This window comes from Pelobates fuscus, chromosome 6, assembly GCF_036172605.1.
Source record: "Pelobates fuscus isolate aPelFus1 chromosome 6, aPelFus1.pri, whole genome shotgun sequence".
Classification (NCBI taxonomy): domain Eukaryota; kingdom Metazoa; phylum Chordata; class Amphibia; order Anura; family Pelobatidae; genus Pelobates; species Pelobates fuscus.
The window spans coordinates 283,524,799-283,543,932 of record NC_086322.1 but is presented as its reverse complement, the minus strand read 5'-3'; the positions used below and the strand labels follow the sequence as shown (position 1 = coordinate 283,543,932).

Here is a 19,134-nt window from a genome sequence, read left to right as displayed (position 1 = left end):
ACTTCAGGTTTCTCTGAAAGCTGCATAAATATACATTTTTAACAATTTAAATAAAGCTGTAATTTTACATTCAACTATTTTTTTGTAAATTTCTCAGTCTATCTGCTGCGTCCCCCCCGAACGAAACCTGTGCTTACATATACCTGTGTTTGCACCTGTATCGGAGTGTACCTGTAAGTTTATGTCTCTGTATCTCTGTACAGCTGTATCACCTGTTTTATCCTCTAGGGGGCACTGCTCTCTCTCTCATATATAAGACTCAGTGTCCCCAGACCATCCTTTCACAAGTTACATTCCCTGCTGCCTTCCTGACTTCCTTCTGTTTCGACGGATTCCTCCCTCTTTTCTAATCTCCCTCCTTCCAGCTCTATCTTCTCTCCCTGTCCGATATAGCTGCTGCTTCTCCCTCTGTGTCATATACTTCTGACTTACATACTCATTTTCTCTTTAAATATTCACAGCCTCCCTCTTCATTCTTTTTGTGCTCTTCGCATTTTATTTATTTTATATATCCCTGTCTCATTCTATTCCCTATCTCACTGTCTTATGTGCTAGAAATTTACTTTTTTTTTTCCTCTTACGACTTTTTAGCCTTTTCTCTTTATCTTTTCTCCCCCACATAGTTTTTTTTATTTGTTTCTTCTTTCAAATTTTCTCCAAATTTTCCCATTTCAGTTTTTTGCTTAAAAAAACTTACTTGAAAAAGGTAGAAGAAAATATTTAGTTTTCTTTACTTTTTTACAAACCTCGCAGTCACTTATTTCCACAATCTTTTTCTCTCTCTACCTAATCTACTTTATATTCTATCGCTTGTACTTTTCAGATTTGAAACTTTGCAGCTGTAAGTCTCTACCACTCTCTGCCCTTCTCTCCTGGGGAGGGCCATTTTGTTTTGACCCCACTTTTTCCTCCTCGGCACCATAGCTCCCCCCAGCCGTTCACCCCCCCGCCCCCTGGCCCCTTTCGGCCTTGGGAGGAAGACTTTGATTGCAGTGGCTATTGGTGTGGTGATGGTCCTAATATTGGTAATCCTTATTCCAGTGTTGGTCAATTCAGTGGGCTCTGATGGCCATTATGAGATGTTGGGCACTTGCCGCATGGTGTGTGACCCCTACCTCAGCAAAACTGGGGCCACCACCACCAGTACCAGTATCCGGGCTGGTACTGGAGCTGAACCGCTGAGCGACAGAGGACAGTCAGCACCTTCAACCTTGGTCCAAGGTCCTCAAGGCAAAGCTGGACGTCCTGGGAAGCCCGGGCCACCTGGAGAGCCTGGAGAACCAGGTCCACCTGGGCCAGTTGGACCTCCAGGAGAACGAGGGGAGCCAGGCAAGCCTGGACCACCAGGATTGCCCGGAGGAGGCGTTAATGGTGCCATCAGCACAGCAACGTACACCACTATTCCACGAGTGGCATTCTACGCTGGGCTGAAGAACCCTCATGAAGGTTATGAGATTCTCAAATTTGACGATGTAGTCACCAACCTTGGGAACAACTACGACGCAGCAAGTGGCCGTTTCAGCTGTACTGTACCAGGGACATATTTCTTCACGTACCATGTGCTGATGAGAGGTGGTGATGGTACAAGCATGTGGGCAGACCTATGCAAGAATGGACAGGTGAGTGTATCAGAACCGGGGGTATTCAAGTCTCTGCTGGATTTACCCACATCTTTTATTCATGTTTTTTTGCCATTTTTCTCATCATTCTATTGTGCAGTGGCTCGAAAATTTGAAATATAAGAACCAAGTCAAATCCTCTGGCTTCTTTATTTAACAGAGATTTTAAGCTGTTGGCTGCAAAGTATAAAATCCTGTGTGTCAATTTTCTTTCACAAAATAATTACTATAGGGGAATGTTATAATATTATGATGGTGGTTGAATTATCTCCCCATCGATTTCTAAATATTAGACTTGTGTAGTAATTTAGAATTTTTTTTAATTATGTTAACTGATAGGACTTTAAGAAGTTAATAAGGCGAGGATGCTGAGTGTGTGTCTTTGTTTATTATACACACATGTGTATATAGTATGTGTGTTTATATAATATATAGTACATTATATATATCAACTCACGTACATATATAATATTACTGGTGAAAACTTCAATCAACCTCTGCTCTTCTCAATTTTCACATTTTCTTTCTTCTGAAGTTTTTATTCAAAAAATACATCTAATTTTAGAAAATGTACTTATGGACTTCTAAGGTTAAATGTTATTTTTTTTTTTTTCAAAGTAGCCAGGCTGGTATATTTACAACTGGTGTCAGGTGATGCTAAATCCTAACATCCGTAGGAGTTTTTTATTCTGGAATATTGCCCTGACTGGCACTATCAGACTTAATTACCATGAAAGAGATTTATGCCAGAGACATCCGAGGTAGGACGTATAATGAAGACAAATAAGGACCTCGATACTAAAGTTAAATGCGGCTAAGTCATCAATAAATATGCGGTACCCATCAGACGTGTTAGAATGTCGCGATACTTACCCAAATGTTATAATTAGGGGTTAATTTCTTTCTTAGAACTTTGCTAGGTGCCCATAGCTCTCCAGCTGGTGTTGGACAAAAATCATTTTAGTTCTCTTCTGGTCTCACAGTACTTTAACAGCAGCTTAATGGAAACAGATACAAGGATGCTAAATCACATTTTTTAGGGGTAGTTTCTGTCAATTGTCAATTAAAAATCAAAATGTCCAGGGACACATTTGTTTTGAGAAGATGCAATGAAGAATCAGTTATCATGTTTTCTATTTTACCATTTTGATTTTCATGTCCCTAATTTAACCTAACCATGGCTTAAAGTTTTTGGGAATCAAGAAAGCACAATACAGTAATGGTAGCTTATAGAGATGAATATTTATGATATTATCATATACAAGGTGGGGATTTATGTGTTTGTGGCAAAACAGCAGGTTTGCAGCAATGTGATTGTACCTTGTATACTTTGCACTAGTATCACCCTGTCTTTATAGTGATAATTTGTTTCCTTAAAAGTTTAAGACTTAGAGCAAATAAGAAGTGGTTTGTCCATTCGGCTTTTTGTTCTTCGTTTTTGATACACAATTTTGTTTTGTGGCTATGCAGTTTGGGTACTAAATCCCTGTACTTTATTGTTGAGAAATATTAAAAGTATTCAAAGCTGTGTGACTGTTTCGATTTGTGAGCTTCAGCAGTAGAATTTACAGTGAGAGAAAGTTTATCCCATATATGAAAAGAAGTAAAAAAAGGAATCCGTAATCTTGAAAAATTAAAAAAAAATGTAAAATATTTATTTTTGTAGTGGACAGAGAGTTAAACAGTTGGAAAAAGGAATCGAGCAAATCAAAATTCAGTGGAGAAAATGCATGTACACATTGTAGACGAGGGATTCTGTTGAAAGAGCAAAGTTGGATAAACAAAGCAGGGGATCATGTCTCGAAAACGTGATACAAAGCCAGTTAAAATGTCGAAGATGGTCGAAGAAGCTGATTTCTGGAGAAGAAACAAGCATCAGGAAGCGGAGAAAAACATTTATTCTGGATGTGGTGTAAATAGACAACTTATTAAACGCAACTCAAAAAGGATAAATTAAAGAGATGCACATGGGAACACATTCTAAAAGGATAAGAGTTTATTTTACACAGAAAGTCTAGTGGAGAAAAGAAGGGTGATAACGAAGAAAAATATATAGTAAGGAAGAAGTAAAGAAAATGTGTTTTTAGGACGTGGTGATTAGCTTAGGTGAAAATAGCACGTGGTGAAAAGGCCGTAAGAGTAGGAAGAAAAAGTAAAGGAGAAAATGAGATTTAGCCTAAGGAGATATGTGAAAAAATCTAGAAGAAGAGTGGTTCTAGCCTAAACGAGTGGATACAAAACCCCCGGAGGGAAGACATGCAGCCTAGAGGTTGAGAGAAAAATGACCAAACGGAAGATGGATCTACCTTACAAGAGAGGAGAGATATTGACTAGAGAGACAACTAGCCTTTAAAGGGGGAGAGAGTTTTGCCCAGACGAGATAGGAACTCATCACAAGAAATGGCTGGCTTAATAGGGTAAAGTGTTCTAGAATGAAAAAGATAGATAGACTAGAGAATAAATGGCTTGTTGGGGTACAGTGGAGAGAGGAAACCGAGATGAGAGGAGAAAATGATCATGGAAGACACGGAAAACAGATCTATATTAAAAAAAATTAAAGGTCAATAGAGCATAAATATCTAAATGTTAATGAAACATAGTAAACATACTTTATTAACCCCTTAAGGACCAAACTTCTGGAATAAAAGGGAATCATGACATGTCACACATGTCATGTGTCCTTAAGGGGTTAAATAAATGTATATTTAAAGAAATGTATTACCCTATTATGCATAGTCCATAAAAAGGGGAGAACATTTGCCAAAAAATAAGAGAGAGAGTGTCAGCCTCTAGAAATATGTTGGAGGGGGACAGAAAAAATCCCCCCCCCCCCCCCCCCTGGTCCCCCTCCTCCCCAGGAGAAACAGAGGGAACAGCTTAGAGAAGACACACGGGGAAAAGGGAAGTCTGAGGGATCAAACATCAATTTAAATTATTATAATCAAACTCCATTAATTATATTCATATAAAAAAAATATATGATATTCTACATCCTCATGCCCCTTGTCCGTTTTATTCCCATTTGTTCTTTTGAAATCTCGGGTCATGCGGACTTTAACCTCTTTTTCTGCGTATCATAATGCACCAAGACTTAAGGAATATAGACTTTAGAACCTAAGGGAGGAGAGAAATCATACAATCCATAAATTGGAATTGCAGCAAAGAGTGTAACATTTAAACGAGAAAAAAAAAAAAAAGAAAGAAAGAGACTCTAATAGCAATCTACGTGGGTTCTAGACAGACAGAGAATCAATCCATGTTTTCTCCTATGGGGATCTGCAAAAAAAAGACATATTGGTCATCAATCAGCTATATCTGACTGTCTATTAAGTATACCCAAATGGCTCCAAGGTATCTGCTAATTCTGCTGTAACATAGGAGATACCATCTAATAGTTATGTATGTCCATCTTTTGTATGTTTGGGAATACATATAAATATATATATTTTTTCATTTTACTATATATATGTATACATGTATATGTTTTTTTGCCTGTTTTATAATTGCTACCCCATCTATTGTTTCTGTAAAGATGACTATTATATAGGTTTATTTATTATGCATATCTCTGTGGGCCTTCATTAAATATTTCCTGTGCGTTAATATATTAAATATCTGTTCCCATCTGTCAGTTTTGTCTGTGTTGCCATTCATTAACGATCAGTTATTCCGCCTGACAGATATGTCCACGTGTCCATCTATCATATGTTCACAGATATCTATCAAATATCTGACTATCTATCAAATGTGTCTGTTTGCCCATCGATGAACGCCGTAAAATGTCTTGTTAGGGTAACTACCCAGTCTGCGCTTTGTTCACTAAAAAATGAGTTGCGACGAAGCGTTAACTGAATGAGAAATTCAAAGCTGTGACTTTCGCTGGGTTAAGAGACTATTCCAGACAATATTTTGCAATTTGATTTTCAGTTTACTACAACTTGATGTAATCAGGAAATAAACCAGTTTGTGCAGGAGTGGAAATATCTATAAAATAGCAGGTGGTATTTTTGTGTATTCCTCATTCTCGGGCTCTCTTCCAGAGCCCTGCGAGTCTGAGGGTTCCGTTCTGTGTCTTTGCTGTTCCAAGAACTGCACTCTTCTGGACAGCGATCTCAGATGTCCCACCTGGAATCTGTTGAAGCCACTCCCTCAACTTCAAGGTCACAGCCCCGAGTACTCCTATCACCACTGGGACTACTACTGCCTTCACTTTCCATATTCTTTTGAGCTCTTCTTTCAGTCCTTGGTATTTGTCCACCTTCTCATGTTCTTTCTTCTTGATGTGATAGCCACATTCACCACCTTTGTAGTCTTCCTTTTCTTGTCTACCAACCACGATGTCAGGCTGGTTGGCCACACACACAAACAGACACACACACACGAAGAATGTATCAATATCTGTGAATAATCAAGTACATATATAATGTATGTATTAGATTTAATATGAATAGAGTCCCCTGTTGCAGAGCGTGTTGGCATTTTATAAATAAATTATTATATATGTGTGTGTGTAGTTTTATATATTGTACGTGCATTATGCAGAACCCTTATTATTCACACAGGCACCGACATGGGAATGTCATGTATAATTTACATAGTACTTCCATATTCCTTGGTGTAATTTACAGTTAGGTCTGAGGTTACAAGCTAAATGACAATACCAACTAAAATAGTCCAGGCTTATGGGACTAGATATGGAAATCGGTGGATATCCATAAAAGAAAACTAATTGGTGATAAGGTCAAACACTATTAAAACATATTTCATGAAGAGAGCAATCCAAAACTGAAGTGTTAACTCGACACCCATTATCTACCCACAAAACCTTCTTCTGACATTTAAAGAATTAACGTTTTTTTTTGGCTAAAAGCCGAATTCTAGTGTATTGAAAAACAAATTGCAGAATTAAGACCGAGCTGTAACTTTGAGCAACGTGAATGTTTCCAAACAAGTTAATATTGTGGTGGTCAGAGGTCACAAAGAACCTTGTTTACTAGGATGTGGTTGTAAATGTCCAAAGTATCCTATTTAGGAAATAAATTCTTCACATGGGCAAGTCAAGAGGTCTTTGACAATGTGATTTAACTTAACCCATTTTGGCCCTGGCGAAGACTATTTGTATATATTTTTTTAACTGCTTTAGTGATCTCCCATCCACCAGCAGACATACATATACTGCTTTGTGATTGGTTGTTTGAGGACAACAGGATATTCTGCTTCCTGGTCTGTCGGCACTAAAATGAATCAAAATTATCATATCCAGCCAGTATTTAGCTGTGCGTATTTAGCTGTACCTTAAAGAATGGCTGTCAGTTTTAAGCAATTGGTGATAGAGAAACCTGGTATTTGTAGGTCATTGTCATTGGGAATTTCATCCCCAATGCTATACATAAAATAGTACTTGCCAGATATCCCAAACTAATGACGACAATTATAGCATCAGGGAATGTGTTGAGTGCCCTGTCCATGGTCCTGAATTTGCAATTTTACAGCAACTTTTTATGTGCATTTGGGTGGACATAGGATACTGTGGTTTTCATTCCATCACAACATGGCTACTTGATGTAGGGAAGATCGATGAATGATGCAGACCCCCCCAACAGTCCCTCTCTGGTGGGACAGTATTTAGTTACCTGATGTCCCTCATTAGGTAAGTTAATCATTAGATGCACTTGCACTGTGCACTAGTCTTAAGACCCTATAGAGAGCACCTCAGCAGCAATCTCTGCAAGGTCATGTAGGCTGGGGGCCAGACAAAAGTCCCCTTCAGTCCTACAGTGGGAGGGCACACCCATTATGGGCATCACCTGCGATGCAAATCTCATCACTGGCAATGCCCTCTCTCATGCTTCCCCACCCATCCCAATCTGTGTAACTTCCAATGTTGGGAGGTACAATGAGGTCATTCTTAGAGAGTGTTTTAAGAAGCCCCTCTTGATTTCCTTCCCTAAATTAAATTCAGAAGTATTAATTCATCAATGACATCCGACTTCAAAACAGGGTAAGATCTATTCCATCAAATGGTAGTATGGAAACCTAGCAAATTTATTATGCTCTGATCTGAGGAGCGTTTAGACATAGAAGCACAAGAGACTGGTCGATGATCCCGCAGTAATGTTACATGGTGATGAGTTGGTTTAATTATATTATATTTGGTATGAACATTTTACTAACATAATTTAAACCAAACTAGTTGCAAAAACAAAAAATCTAAACATTCTAAATTTTTACTAATAAATTATAATATTTTAATACATTATACCGGATTTACATATCTCATGTATCTATATACTTTTCTTTTGGTCTAGACCAGGCACACGCCAACTGCTCTTAAAGGGGCACTTTAGGCAGTGTAAGTGTTCCATCCCCTGGAAGTAGTTATAGTGTATTGCGTCCCCTGATGTCATGCTTCCATCAATATTTAATGTTTTAAAGCCCAAGGATAGTTCCCACACACCCATTCCCTACTGTGCTGCTTTGGACGAATGAGAAAGCCTTAGCTTGAGCAGCAAAGGGTGGTTGTGATAGGCTGAGAGTTTCCGCTAATTGTTTTCAGCCAATCAGAGTGCCCACTGCCTTTAGCTACATCGACCATCAAGATAAGCCATAATCAAAAAGTTAGATCTGTTGAGGTTATCTGTAACATCAATAATCTTATCTGAATTCTTGACAATGCACACTATTGTGAATTACCCTGTGGATATATTGTAGTAGAGAATTGTTTTTAAAAATCAGAACGTTCAGGAATTACACTGTACTAAGGCAAACCAATTTATGCACTGTAGGTACTAGTAATAACAGTGATGTGAAAAGTCTATACCAGCGGATGGCAACCTTCGGCACTCCATATGTTGTGGACTACATCCCCCATAATGCTCTTACAACCATAATGCTGGCAAAGCATCATGGGAGGTGTAGTCCGAAAAATCTGAAGTGCCAAAGTTTGCCTACCCCTGGTCTATACATTCACACACATATAAAAAATATATAAATATAATATATAAAACATAGTTTTACATTTTTTTTTTTTTTTTTAATGCCTATGTCAAATCTAAACTTGGCAAAATAATTAAGGGCTTTAGTGCTTTCAATGCCACCTTAAAGAATATAAATACCAATTTTAAAGTGAATAAGTGTGTGCAAAGTTAATTAAACAAAAAAAATAAACAAACAACAAGTGTTTTATAAACTGCATAAAACAAACTGACCATTTAAAAAAATAGCTGGTATTTAATAGTGTTTGATGAGGGGGACGATTTACGTAGACGTCCCTAGGGTTTACTATGTACAAATTAGGGATACAGTAGTAAATATGTAAAGCTAGCCACTATAAATATGATCTAAAAAGACAAAAACATGCCATTCCTAGTAAATCTGTTATTCAAATTATAGCATGTACATTATGTATACTTGGCAATGTTTCTTTGCTCTGAAACACTACTCACTTTGAAAGGTTATATAGATTAATACGAGGAGTTACAGGTAGATTTTATATAGAGTAACAGGAGGAGTTATAGGGAGAGGTTATATGGAGTAATACGAGGAGTTATAGGGAGAGGTTATATGGAGTAATAGGAGGAGTTATTGAGAGAGGTTATATGGAGTAATAGGAGGAGTTATTGAGAGAGGTTATATGGAGTAATAGGAGGAGTTATAGAGAGAGGTTATATGGAGTAATAGGAGGAGTTATAGGGAGAGGTTATATGGAGTAATAGGAGGAGTTATTGAGAGAGGTTATATGGAGTAATAGGAGGAGTTATAGAGAGAGGTTATATGGAGTAATAGGAGGAGTTATAGAGAGAGGTTATATGGAGTAATAGGAGGAGTTATAGGGAGAGGTTATATGGAGTAACAGGAGGAGTTATAGAGAGAGGTTATATGGAGTAACAGGAAGAGTTATAGAGAGAGTTTATATGGAGTAATAGGAGGAGTTATTGAGAGAGGTTATATGGAGTAATAGGAGGAGTTATTGAGAGAGGTTATATGGAGTAATAGGAGGAGTTATAGGGAGAGGTTATATGGAGTAATTGGAGGAGTTATAGGGAGAGGTTATATGGAGTAACAGGAGGAGTTATAGAGAGAGGTTATATGGAGTAACAGGAAGAGTTATAGAGAGAGGTTATATGGAGTAATAGGATGAGTTATAGAGAGAGGTTATATGGAGTAATAGGAGGAGGTATAGGGAGAGGTTAAATGGAGTAAAAGGAGGAGTTATAGAGAGAGGTTATATGGAGTAATAGGCTGAGTTATAGGGAGAGATTATATGGAGTAATAGGAGGAGTTATAGGGAGAGGTTATATGGAGTAATAGGAGGAGTTATAGGGAGAGGTTATATGGAGTAATAGGAGGAGTTATAGGGAGAGGTTATATGGAGTAATAGGAGGAGTTATAGGGAGAGGTTATATGGAGTAATAGGAGGAGTTATAGAGAGAGGTTATATGGAATAATAGGAGGAGTTATAGAGAGAGGTTATATGGAGTAACAGGAAGAGTTATAGAGAGAGGTTATATGGAGTAATAGGAGGAGTTATAGGGAGAGGTTATATGGAGTAATAGGAGGAGTTATAGGGAGAGGTTATATGGAGTAATAGGAGGAGTTATAGGGAGAGGTTATATGGAGTAATAGGAGGAGTTATAGGGAGAGGTTATATGGAGTAATAGGATGAGTTATAGAGAGAGGTTATATGGAGTAATAGGAGGAGGTATAGGGAGAGGTTAAATGGAGTAATATGAGGAGTTATAGAGAGAGGTTATATGGAGTAATAGGCTGAGTTATAGGGAGAGGTTATATGGAGTAATAGGAGGAGTTATAGGGAGAGGTTATATGGAGTAATAGGAGGAGTTATAGGGAGAGGTTATATGGAGTAATAGGAGGAGTTATAGGGAGAGGTTATATGGAGTAATAGGAGGAGTTATAGGGAGAGGTTATATGGAGTAATAGGAGGAGTTATAGGGAGAGATTATATGGAGTAATAGGAGGAGTTATAGAGAGAGGTTATATGGAGTAATAGGAGGAGTTATAGGGAGAGGTTATATGGAGTAATAGGAGGAGTTATAGGGAGAGGTTATATGGAGTAATAGGAGGAGTTATAGGGAGAGGTTATATGGAGTAATAGGAGGAGTTATAGGGAGAGATTATATGGAGTAATAGGAGGAGTTATAGAGAGAGGTTATATGGAGTAATAGGAGGAGTTATAGGGAGAGGTTATATGGAGTAATAGGAGGAGTTATAGGGAGAGGTTATATGGAGTAATAGGAGGAGTTATAGAGAGAGGTTATATGGAGTAATAGGAGGAGTTATAGGGAGAGGTTATATGGAGTAATAGGAGGAGTAATAGAGAGAGGATATATGGAGTAATAGGAGGAGTTATAGGGAGAGGTTATATGGAGTAATAGGAGGAGGTATAGGGAGAGGTTATATGGAGTAATTGGAGGAGTTATAGAGAGAGGATATATGGAGTAATAGGAGGAGTTATAGGGAGAGGTTATATGGAGTAATAGGAGGAGTTATAGAGAGAGGTTATATGGAGGGAGAGGATGTATTTTGTGTAGCAGGAATACTGGTTACAAACACTGAGGAGTTAATTTCTCTCTTTTTCCTTCTTTTGGTTTATTTTCCCTCTGCTTCTCAGTGTGCTGTCTCCTTCCATAATTCTGCTTATCTCATCTATTTCCCTCTGTCACTTGTTATCTTTCTGTGTGTTTCTCTCTCCGTTTTTCTTTCTCTATCTGTCCGTTTCCTTCTGCCTGTTCACATCTGTCACTTTCTCTTTCCCTTTTCTCCCTCCAGCCTCTTTCCATTTTATTTCTCTCCTCTCTCCCAACACCTCCCTTTCTCATGTCTGCACCCCTAACGTCCCAAATTCTCTCCCTCATTATGTGAGCTTTGTCTCTTGCTTCCTAAATTGGCATCTCTGTGTTTTACATCTACGTTATCCCACACATAGCTTTATTTCCGGCTCCCGTTCAACCGTGTCTAAAAAAATAAATATATATATATATATATATTTTTTTTTTAAATTATATATATAAATATATATGCACAAGCATACTCTCGTTTTTGAGTCAGGTGTACAGCACCGTGTATAATTGCCAACATTAAGGAGTATGGGGTCATAAAAAGAAACACAACAAGAGTCACTAGCAGTACTCATTGCTAGTGACCCCAGTGGTCATAAAATGGACATGCCATTGTGATGCACCATAAGATGGGAGTGTCAGGCGGGTACTCCATGAAATGGGCGTGTCAGGCTGGTACTCCATGAAATGGGCGTGTCAGGCTGGTACTCCATGAAATGGGAGTGTCAGGCTGGTAGTCCATAAAATGGGCGTGTCAGGCTGGTACTCCATTAAAAGGGGAGTGTCAGGCTGGTACTCCATTAAAAGGGGCGCGTCAGGCTGGTAGTCCATAAAATGGGCGTGTCAGGCTGGTACTCCATTAAAAGGGGAGTGTCAGGCTGGTAGTCCATAAAATGGGCGTGTCAGGCTGGTAATCCATTAAAAGGGGCGTGTCAGGCTGATGCTCATGTTAAACACGATGACCGCTTATGTGCAGATGACGACTGAAGCTTTCTAATATTGGCAGAAGTGCCCTTCACAGACTTTGTGAAGCCTCAGGGACTTACCTCAGACGCAGGGCATCAGAAAAAACACGTAGGAAGGGGGCCCCTAAATTCTGACTTCACCTCCAGTTTTGGGGTAGCTTACACGCATGCATCAAACACCGTTCCTCACTTAGAATTAACGATGGCCAATGGTAGCCAGTATTAGATTGCATGCTCTGTGGGTAAGAGGAGCTCATTATGCCTGCAGCTCTTTAGAAGACATATTATATTTGGTTAGTTTGCTGTATGCAACGCCAGCGCTTTGGAAAATTAGGAGGCAAAGAAAGGATGGCCTGCAGGAGCTTGTGTCTGTTTGATAAAGACATGGAGCCCCTTGCGTGTTAGGGAGATGTGACAGGCAGAGCAGATACATGCTGATCTCCGCTGAAGCTCAGGAGGGGGATTTGCTGTATTTCAGGGAGGTGAAGGAGGGATTCTCAGCACAGAAACACACAGAGAAAAGAAACAGATATTCACATAACCGTCTTAATAATTCACTTTGTTACCGTGCGCGCCTGCTGCATAAAACCTCTTATGGTTAACTCCTATCACCCCATCCAACCCTTCATTATAGCAAACATGTATATTATTCCATATAACCTCTCTCTATAACTCCTCCTATTACTCCATATAACCTCTCTCTATAACTCCTCCTATTACTCCATATAACCTCTCTCTATAACTCCTCCTATTACTCCATATAACCTCTCTCTGTAACTCCTCCTATTACTCCATATAACCTCTCTCTATAACTCCTCCTATTACTCCATATAACCTCTCTCTATAACTCCTCCTATTACTCCATATAACCTCTCTCTATAACTCCACCTATTACTCCATATAACCTCTGCCTATAACTCCTCCTATTACTCCATATAACCTCTCCCTATAACTCCTCCTATTACTCCATATAACCTCTCTCTATAACTCCTCCTATTACTCCATATAACCTATCTCTATAACTCCTCCTATTACTCCATATAACCTCTCCCTAGAACTCCTCCTATTACTCCATATAACCTCTCCCTATAACTCCTCCAATTACTCCATATAACCTCTCTCTATATCTCCTCCTATTACTCCATATAACCTCTCCCTATAACTCCTCCTATTGTTCCATATAACCTCTCCCTGTAACTCCTCCTATTACTCCATATAACCTCTCCCTATAACTCCTCCTATTACTCCATATAACCTCTCTCTATAATTCCTCCTATTACTCCATATAACCTCTCCCTATAACTCCTCCTATTACTCTATATAACCTCTCCCTATAACTCCCCCTATTACTCCATATAATCTCTCACTATAACTCCTCCTATTACTCCATATAACCTCTCTCTATATCTCCTCCTATTACTCCATATAACCTCTCTCTATAACTCCTCCTATTACTCCATATAATCTCTCTCTATAACTCCTCCTATTACTCCATATAACCTCTCTCTATATCTCCTCCTATTACTCCATATAACCTCTCTCTATTTCTCCTCGTATTGCTCCATATAACCTCTCTCTATAAGTACGTATGTAGACTTTTACTTTATGTGTATTGCTGTAGGTCATGCAATGAAATTAGAATTATAAAGCCTTATCAAAGACCTCGGAGCCTTCCAGTGATGACTGGGTTTAGAATCGTGCCCGTGGCATGAAATCCTGTCCGATAAGCCAGGCCAGTGACTCATAACAGCCAAGGTTATCAGTCACTGGGCGATGGTATCAATGTCATTTCTAGAAGACTGTCATGGTCACAATTCCATCGTTACAACTCTAGAAAAATCAAGGTTTACTCACATTCAGTTGTAATAAAATAAAATAACAATTTTAAATAACGGAAAATACAAAATAAAATAGCCATGTTGTGACTATATGCAAGTTGCTCATTTATTTTGGTCAGAATTTCACAATTTGGTTTCCCATTCACCAAAATTCATGGTTTTGTGAATAAACTCTTAAACGTCAATATTTTCAAGGGCCTCATTTTTAACTTGTAGTTTAATGATAAACTAGTGGCTCAGTTAAATAAATGTTAGCTCTTACTTAGCAGTCAAACAGAGTTATTCACTAAATTGAGAATCCACATTTTTCAAATGTAAGGCGAAAATAGTCAAATGGAACTCATAACATGCTTGGTCAATTTTTCTGTTGTGACTATTTTGGTCTGAATTTGAAAATGTACTTTATAATCACCCACAGATCTTGCACTCAAGGACTTTAATTCTATCTTGCCCGGTGCAAAGTTTAGCAGATAATCCACCTTCCAAACATACGGCACTCCAAGGACTTTTAAATTAAAGGGACACTCCAGGCACCCAGACCTCTTCTACCCATTGGAGTGGTCAGGGTGTCAACTCCCATCACCCTTAACCCTGCAGGTGTAATTATTGCAGTTTTTATAAACTGCAATAATTACCTTGCAGGGTTAACTCCACCTCTAGTGGCTGTCTATCAGACAGCCACTAGAGGGACTTCTGGGTTCTTAAAACAAGAAAAGTGTTTTAAACTACGCTGGACGTCCTCAACCCATGCATTAGGACCTCCAGCGTTGCCTGAATTCCCTTAGGAAAGCATTGAATAATGCTTTGGTATGGGAGGTCTAATGCGTGGGCGCAGCCATTGTTGCGCATGCGCATTAGGTCTCCCCCGCCGGCTGACGTCGGCGGGGGAGGAGCGTGGGCGGAGCCTGACCCAGTGCAGAGGGACATTAACCCCTTCAGCAATATGGGATGGGGGGGCGGGAGGGAGGGGGGCACTGCAGGAGTCTGCAGTGCCAGGAAAACGGATTTGTTTTCCTGGTACTGGAGAGTCCCTTTAATATATAACTTCTAGTTTCTTGCCAACGTTTCAGTTAGACTAAGCTAACTGAAGAAATGTATCCTAGTCTAACTGAAACGTTGACAATAAACTAGAAGTTATGTATGAATTTAAAAGTCCTTGGAGTGCCGTTTGTTTAAAAACACTTTAAAAAATAAAATGTAAATACCCCCTGTCACTTGGCCTGAAGTTATATTTTATTGTCGTGAGTGTTCATTTGCGCGCAGTTATCCAGAACTGCCTGGGGATTTTTTAAAATAAAATTATGCCCTGTGTACGTTTTTTTTAGCATCGATTTCTTTTACGAGTTACAGATGTTTTAAGTTGTAACATAGCTTCCAACCTGCCTAGCGGCTGTGTTTAAAAGCTACGTATACAGCAGAGATGAGCCTGCAGGTATTCAAGTGCAATGAAGGATACGATCAGACAGCCCTTGGGAAGAGCTAATTTCAATGAAGTTTGCCCTGAACCTCTAGATGCAATAGAGTCACTGAAAAGCCTATGTAATTGAGTTTTTTTGTTGTTTGTTTAATTATCTAAAATCATGTTTTGGAGTTTTTGTCCTGTTGAGAAACACGATCTATGGACCAATAAATATGATTTTATTATATTTGTATTTATTTTAGGAGAGTTGGGAGTATAACTGTATAAACAAAATGGATCGAGTGTTATTTTATTTAATTTCCTCTAGATATGCTGACTGCCATTGTATGTCCAGAATGATATGTTTTTCTGGATGAGGTGCTATTAAAATTCTGGATTCATACCGTAACGACAGACACATACAATAATGATGGATCTGCAAATATTGACTATTGATTTGTTAACCTGTACTTAGCATTAGTTTTCAATGGACATCTGAGGCTGAAATTGACACATTTTTAGTAACATTGTATTGATGTGTAAAAATATGCTTAAAAATATGCTCCTACTTTTTGTGCCAATTTCCAACATATTACATCATCAGCCTTGTATTTTTCCTGCTCCAGGAAGTAGGTTGGGCATCCTGGAGCTTCTTAACGTTTGTACATGTTAAACCCGGCACGGCAAGTGTTAAAGTGTAAGGAGGACGGCAGGGCTGTATCTATTACAAGGCTAACAAGGCATTTGCCTTGAGCGGCACCTTTAAGGGGGGGCGTCAAAAAATGCCACCCTCAAACACCAGTTCAGACGCAACTGTAACTGCCTATTGAGCCCATGCGCGATGCCCCCACAAGGCCACAACTCTAACCTGCTCCTTCCTCTGCCGACGTCAGATTCGAATGCGCATTCGCGGCAAGAGCCGCGCACACATTCAAACCGCCCATAGGAAAGCATTACTAAATGCTTTCCTATGGACGTCCAGCTTGTCTTCTTGCTGTGATTTTCACAGTGAGAATCGCGGAAGCGCCTCTAACGAACTGTCAGTGAGACCGCCACTAGAAGCTGGATTAACCCTTAGTGAAACATAGCAGTTTCTCTGAAACTGCTATGTTTTCAGCTGCAGGGTTAAAACTAGAGGAACCTGGCACCCAGACCACTTCATTGAGCTGAAGTGGTCTGGGTGCCTATAGTGGTCCTTTAAGGACTAAGTAAATGTTAAAAATAATTTTAAAGTAAGTAGTCAAACCGTTTGAGAACAGTTTGACAACTTACCTGGGGTCTGCTGGGACATGAGGCTGTAGTAGGGCATAGGAGCAGTGGTGTGTGTGAGTGGTGCAGTGTGTGTGAAAGGTTCAGTGTGTGTGTGGGGGGGGGGTGTAGTGAGTGAATGTGTAGGGTGTGTGTGTGTTTTGGCAGTGTATGTGTGTATGGGGGGCAGTGTGTGAATGTGTATGGTGTGGGGGCAGTGTGTGTATGGGGAGGGTAGTGTGTGGGGGCAATGTATGTATGTGTATGGTGTGTGTGGGGGCAGTGTATGTGTGGGCGGGCCGTGTGTGTGTATGGTGTATATATAGGTGGGCAGTGTATGCAGTGTGTGTGTGTGTGCATATATATATGGGTGGGCAGTGTGTGTGTGTATATATGGTTGGGCAGTGTGTGTGTGTGTGTGTGTGTATATGGTTGGGCAGTGTGTGTGTGTGTATATGGGTGGGCAGTGTATGTGTATATATGGGTGGGCAGTGTATGTGTATATATGGGTGGGCAATGTGTGTGTATATATGGGTGGGTAGTGTATGCAGTGTGTGTATATGTGTGGGCAGCGTATGCAGTCGGTGTGTATATAACGGTGGGCAGTGTATGTAGTGTGTGTGTGTGTGTGTGTGTATATATTGGTGGGCAGTGTATGTAGTGTGTGTATATCAATGGGTGGGCAGTGTATGTATATGGATGGGCAGTGTATATATATATATATATATATGGGTGGGCAGTGTATATATATATATATATATATGGGTGGGCAGTGTATATATACACTGTGTGCAGAATTATTAGGCAAATTAGTATTTTGACCACATCATCCTCTTTATGCATGTTGTCTTACTCCAAGCTGTATAGGCTCAAAAGCCTACTACCAATTAAGCATATTAGGTGATGTGCATCTCTGTAATGAGAAGGGGTGTGGTCTAATGACATCAACACCCTATATCAGGTGTGCATAATTATTAGGCAACTTCCTTTCTTTTGGCAAAATGGGTCAAAAGAAGGACTTGACAGGCTCAGAAAAGTCAAAAATAGTGAGATATCTTGCAGAGGGATGCAGCACTCTTAAAATTGCAAAGCTTCTGAAGCGTGATCATCGAACAATCAAGCGTTTCATTCAAAATAGTCAACAGGGTCGCAAGAAGCGTGTGGAGAAACCAAGGCGCAAAATAACTGCCCATGAACTGAGAAAAGTCAAGCGTGCAGCTGCCAAGATGCGACTTGCCACCAGTTTGGCCATATTTCAGAGCTGCAACATCACTGGAGTGCCCGAAAGCACAAGGTGTGCAATACTCAGAGACATGGCCAAGGTAAGAAAGGCTGAAAGATGACCACCACTGAACAAGACACACATGGTGAAACGTCAAGACTGGGCCAAGAAATATCTCAAGACTGATTTTTCTAAGGTTTTATGGACTGATGAAATGAGAGTGAGTCTTGATGGGCCAGATGGATGGATTGGTAAAGGGCAGAGAGCTCCAGTCCGATTCAGATGCCAGCAAGGTGGAGGTGGAGTACTGGTTTGGGCTGGTATAATCAAAGATGAGCTTGTGGGGCCTTTTCGGGTTGAGGATGGAGTCAAGCTCAACTCCCAGTTTCTGGAAGACACCTTCTTCAAGCAGTGGTACAGGAAGAAGTCTGCATCCTTCAAGAAAAACATGATTTTCATGCAGGACAATGCTCCATCACACGCGTCCAAGTACTCCACAGCGTGGCTGGCAAGAAAGGGTATAAAAGAAGAAAATCTAATGACATGGCCTCCTTGTTCACCTGATCTGAACCCCATTGAGAACCTGTGGTCCATCATCAAATGTGAGATTTACAAGGAGGGAAAACAGTACACCTCTCTGAACAGTGTCTGGGAGGCTGTGGTTGCTGCTGCACGCAATGTTGATGGTGAACAGATCAAAACACTGACATAATCCATGGATGGCAGGCTTTTGAGTGTCCTTGCAAAGAAAGGTGGCTATATTGGTCACTGATTAGTATTTGTTATGTTTTTGAATGTCAGAAATGTATATTTGTGAATGTTGAGATGTTATATTGGTTTCACTGGTAAAAATAAATAATTGAAATGGGTATATATTTGTTTTTTGTTAAGTTGCCTAATAATTATGCACAGTAATAGTCACCTGCACACACAGATATCCCCCTAAAATAGCTATAACTAAAAACAAACTAAAAACTACTTCCAAAAATATTCAGCTTTGATATTAATGAGTTTTTTGGGTTCATTGAGAACATGGTTGTTGTTCAATAATAAAATTAATCCTCAAAAATACAACTTGCCTAATAATTCTGCACTCCCTGTAGGTGGGCAGTGTATATATATATATATGGGTGGGCAGTGTATATATATATATATATATATATATATATATATATATATATATATATATGGGTGGGCAGTGTATATGTATATGGGTGGGCAGTGTATATGTATATGGGTGGGCAGTGTGTATATATGGGTGGGCA

General features: G+C 39.5%; 1 protein-coding gene across 1 annotated transcript in view; it reads left to right on the top strand.

Annotated features, from left to right (window-relative positions):
* The first annotated feature begins 613 nt into the window (after positions 1-613).
* Positions 614-19,134, top strand: part of C1QL1 (complement C1q like 1) — a 108,881-nt gene continuing 90,360 nt past the window's right edge. The window contains exon 1 of the mRNA XM_063459317.1: positions 614-1,619. Within this exon, the coding sequence (XP_063315387.1) occupies positions 1,011-1,619 (609 nt within the window). The 5' untranslated portion in view covers positions 614-1,010. The remainder of the gene's footprint in view (positions 1,620-19,134) is intronic.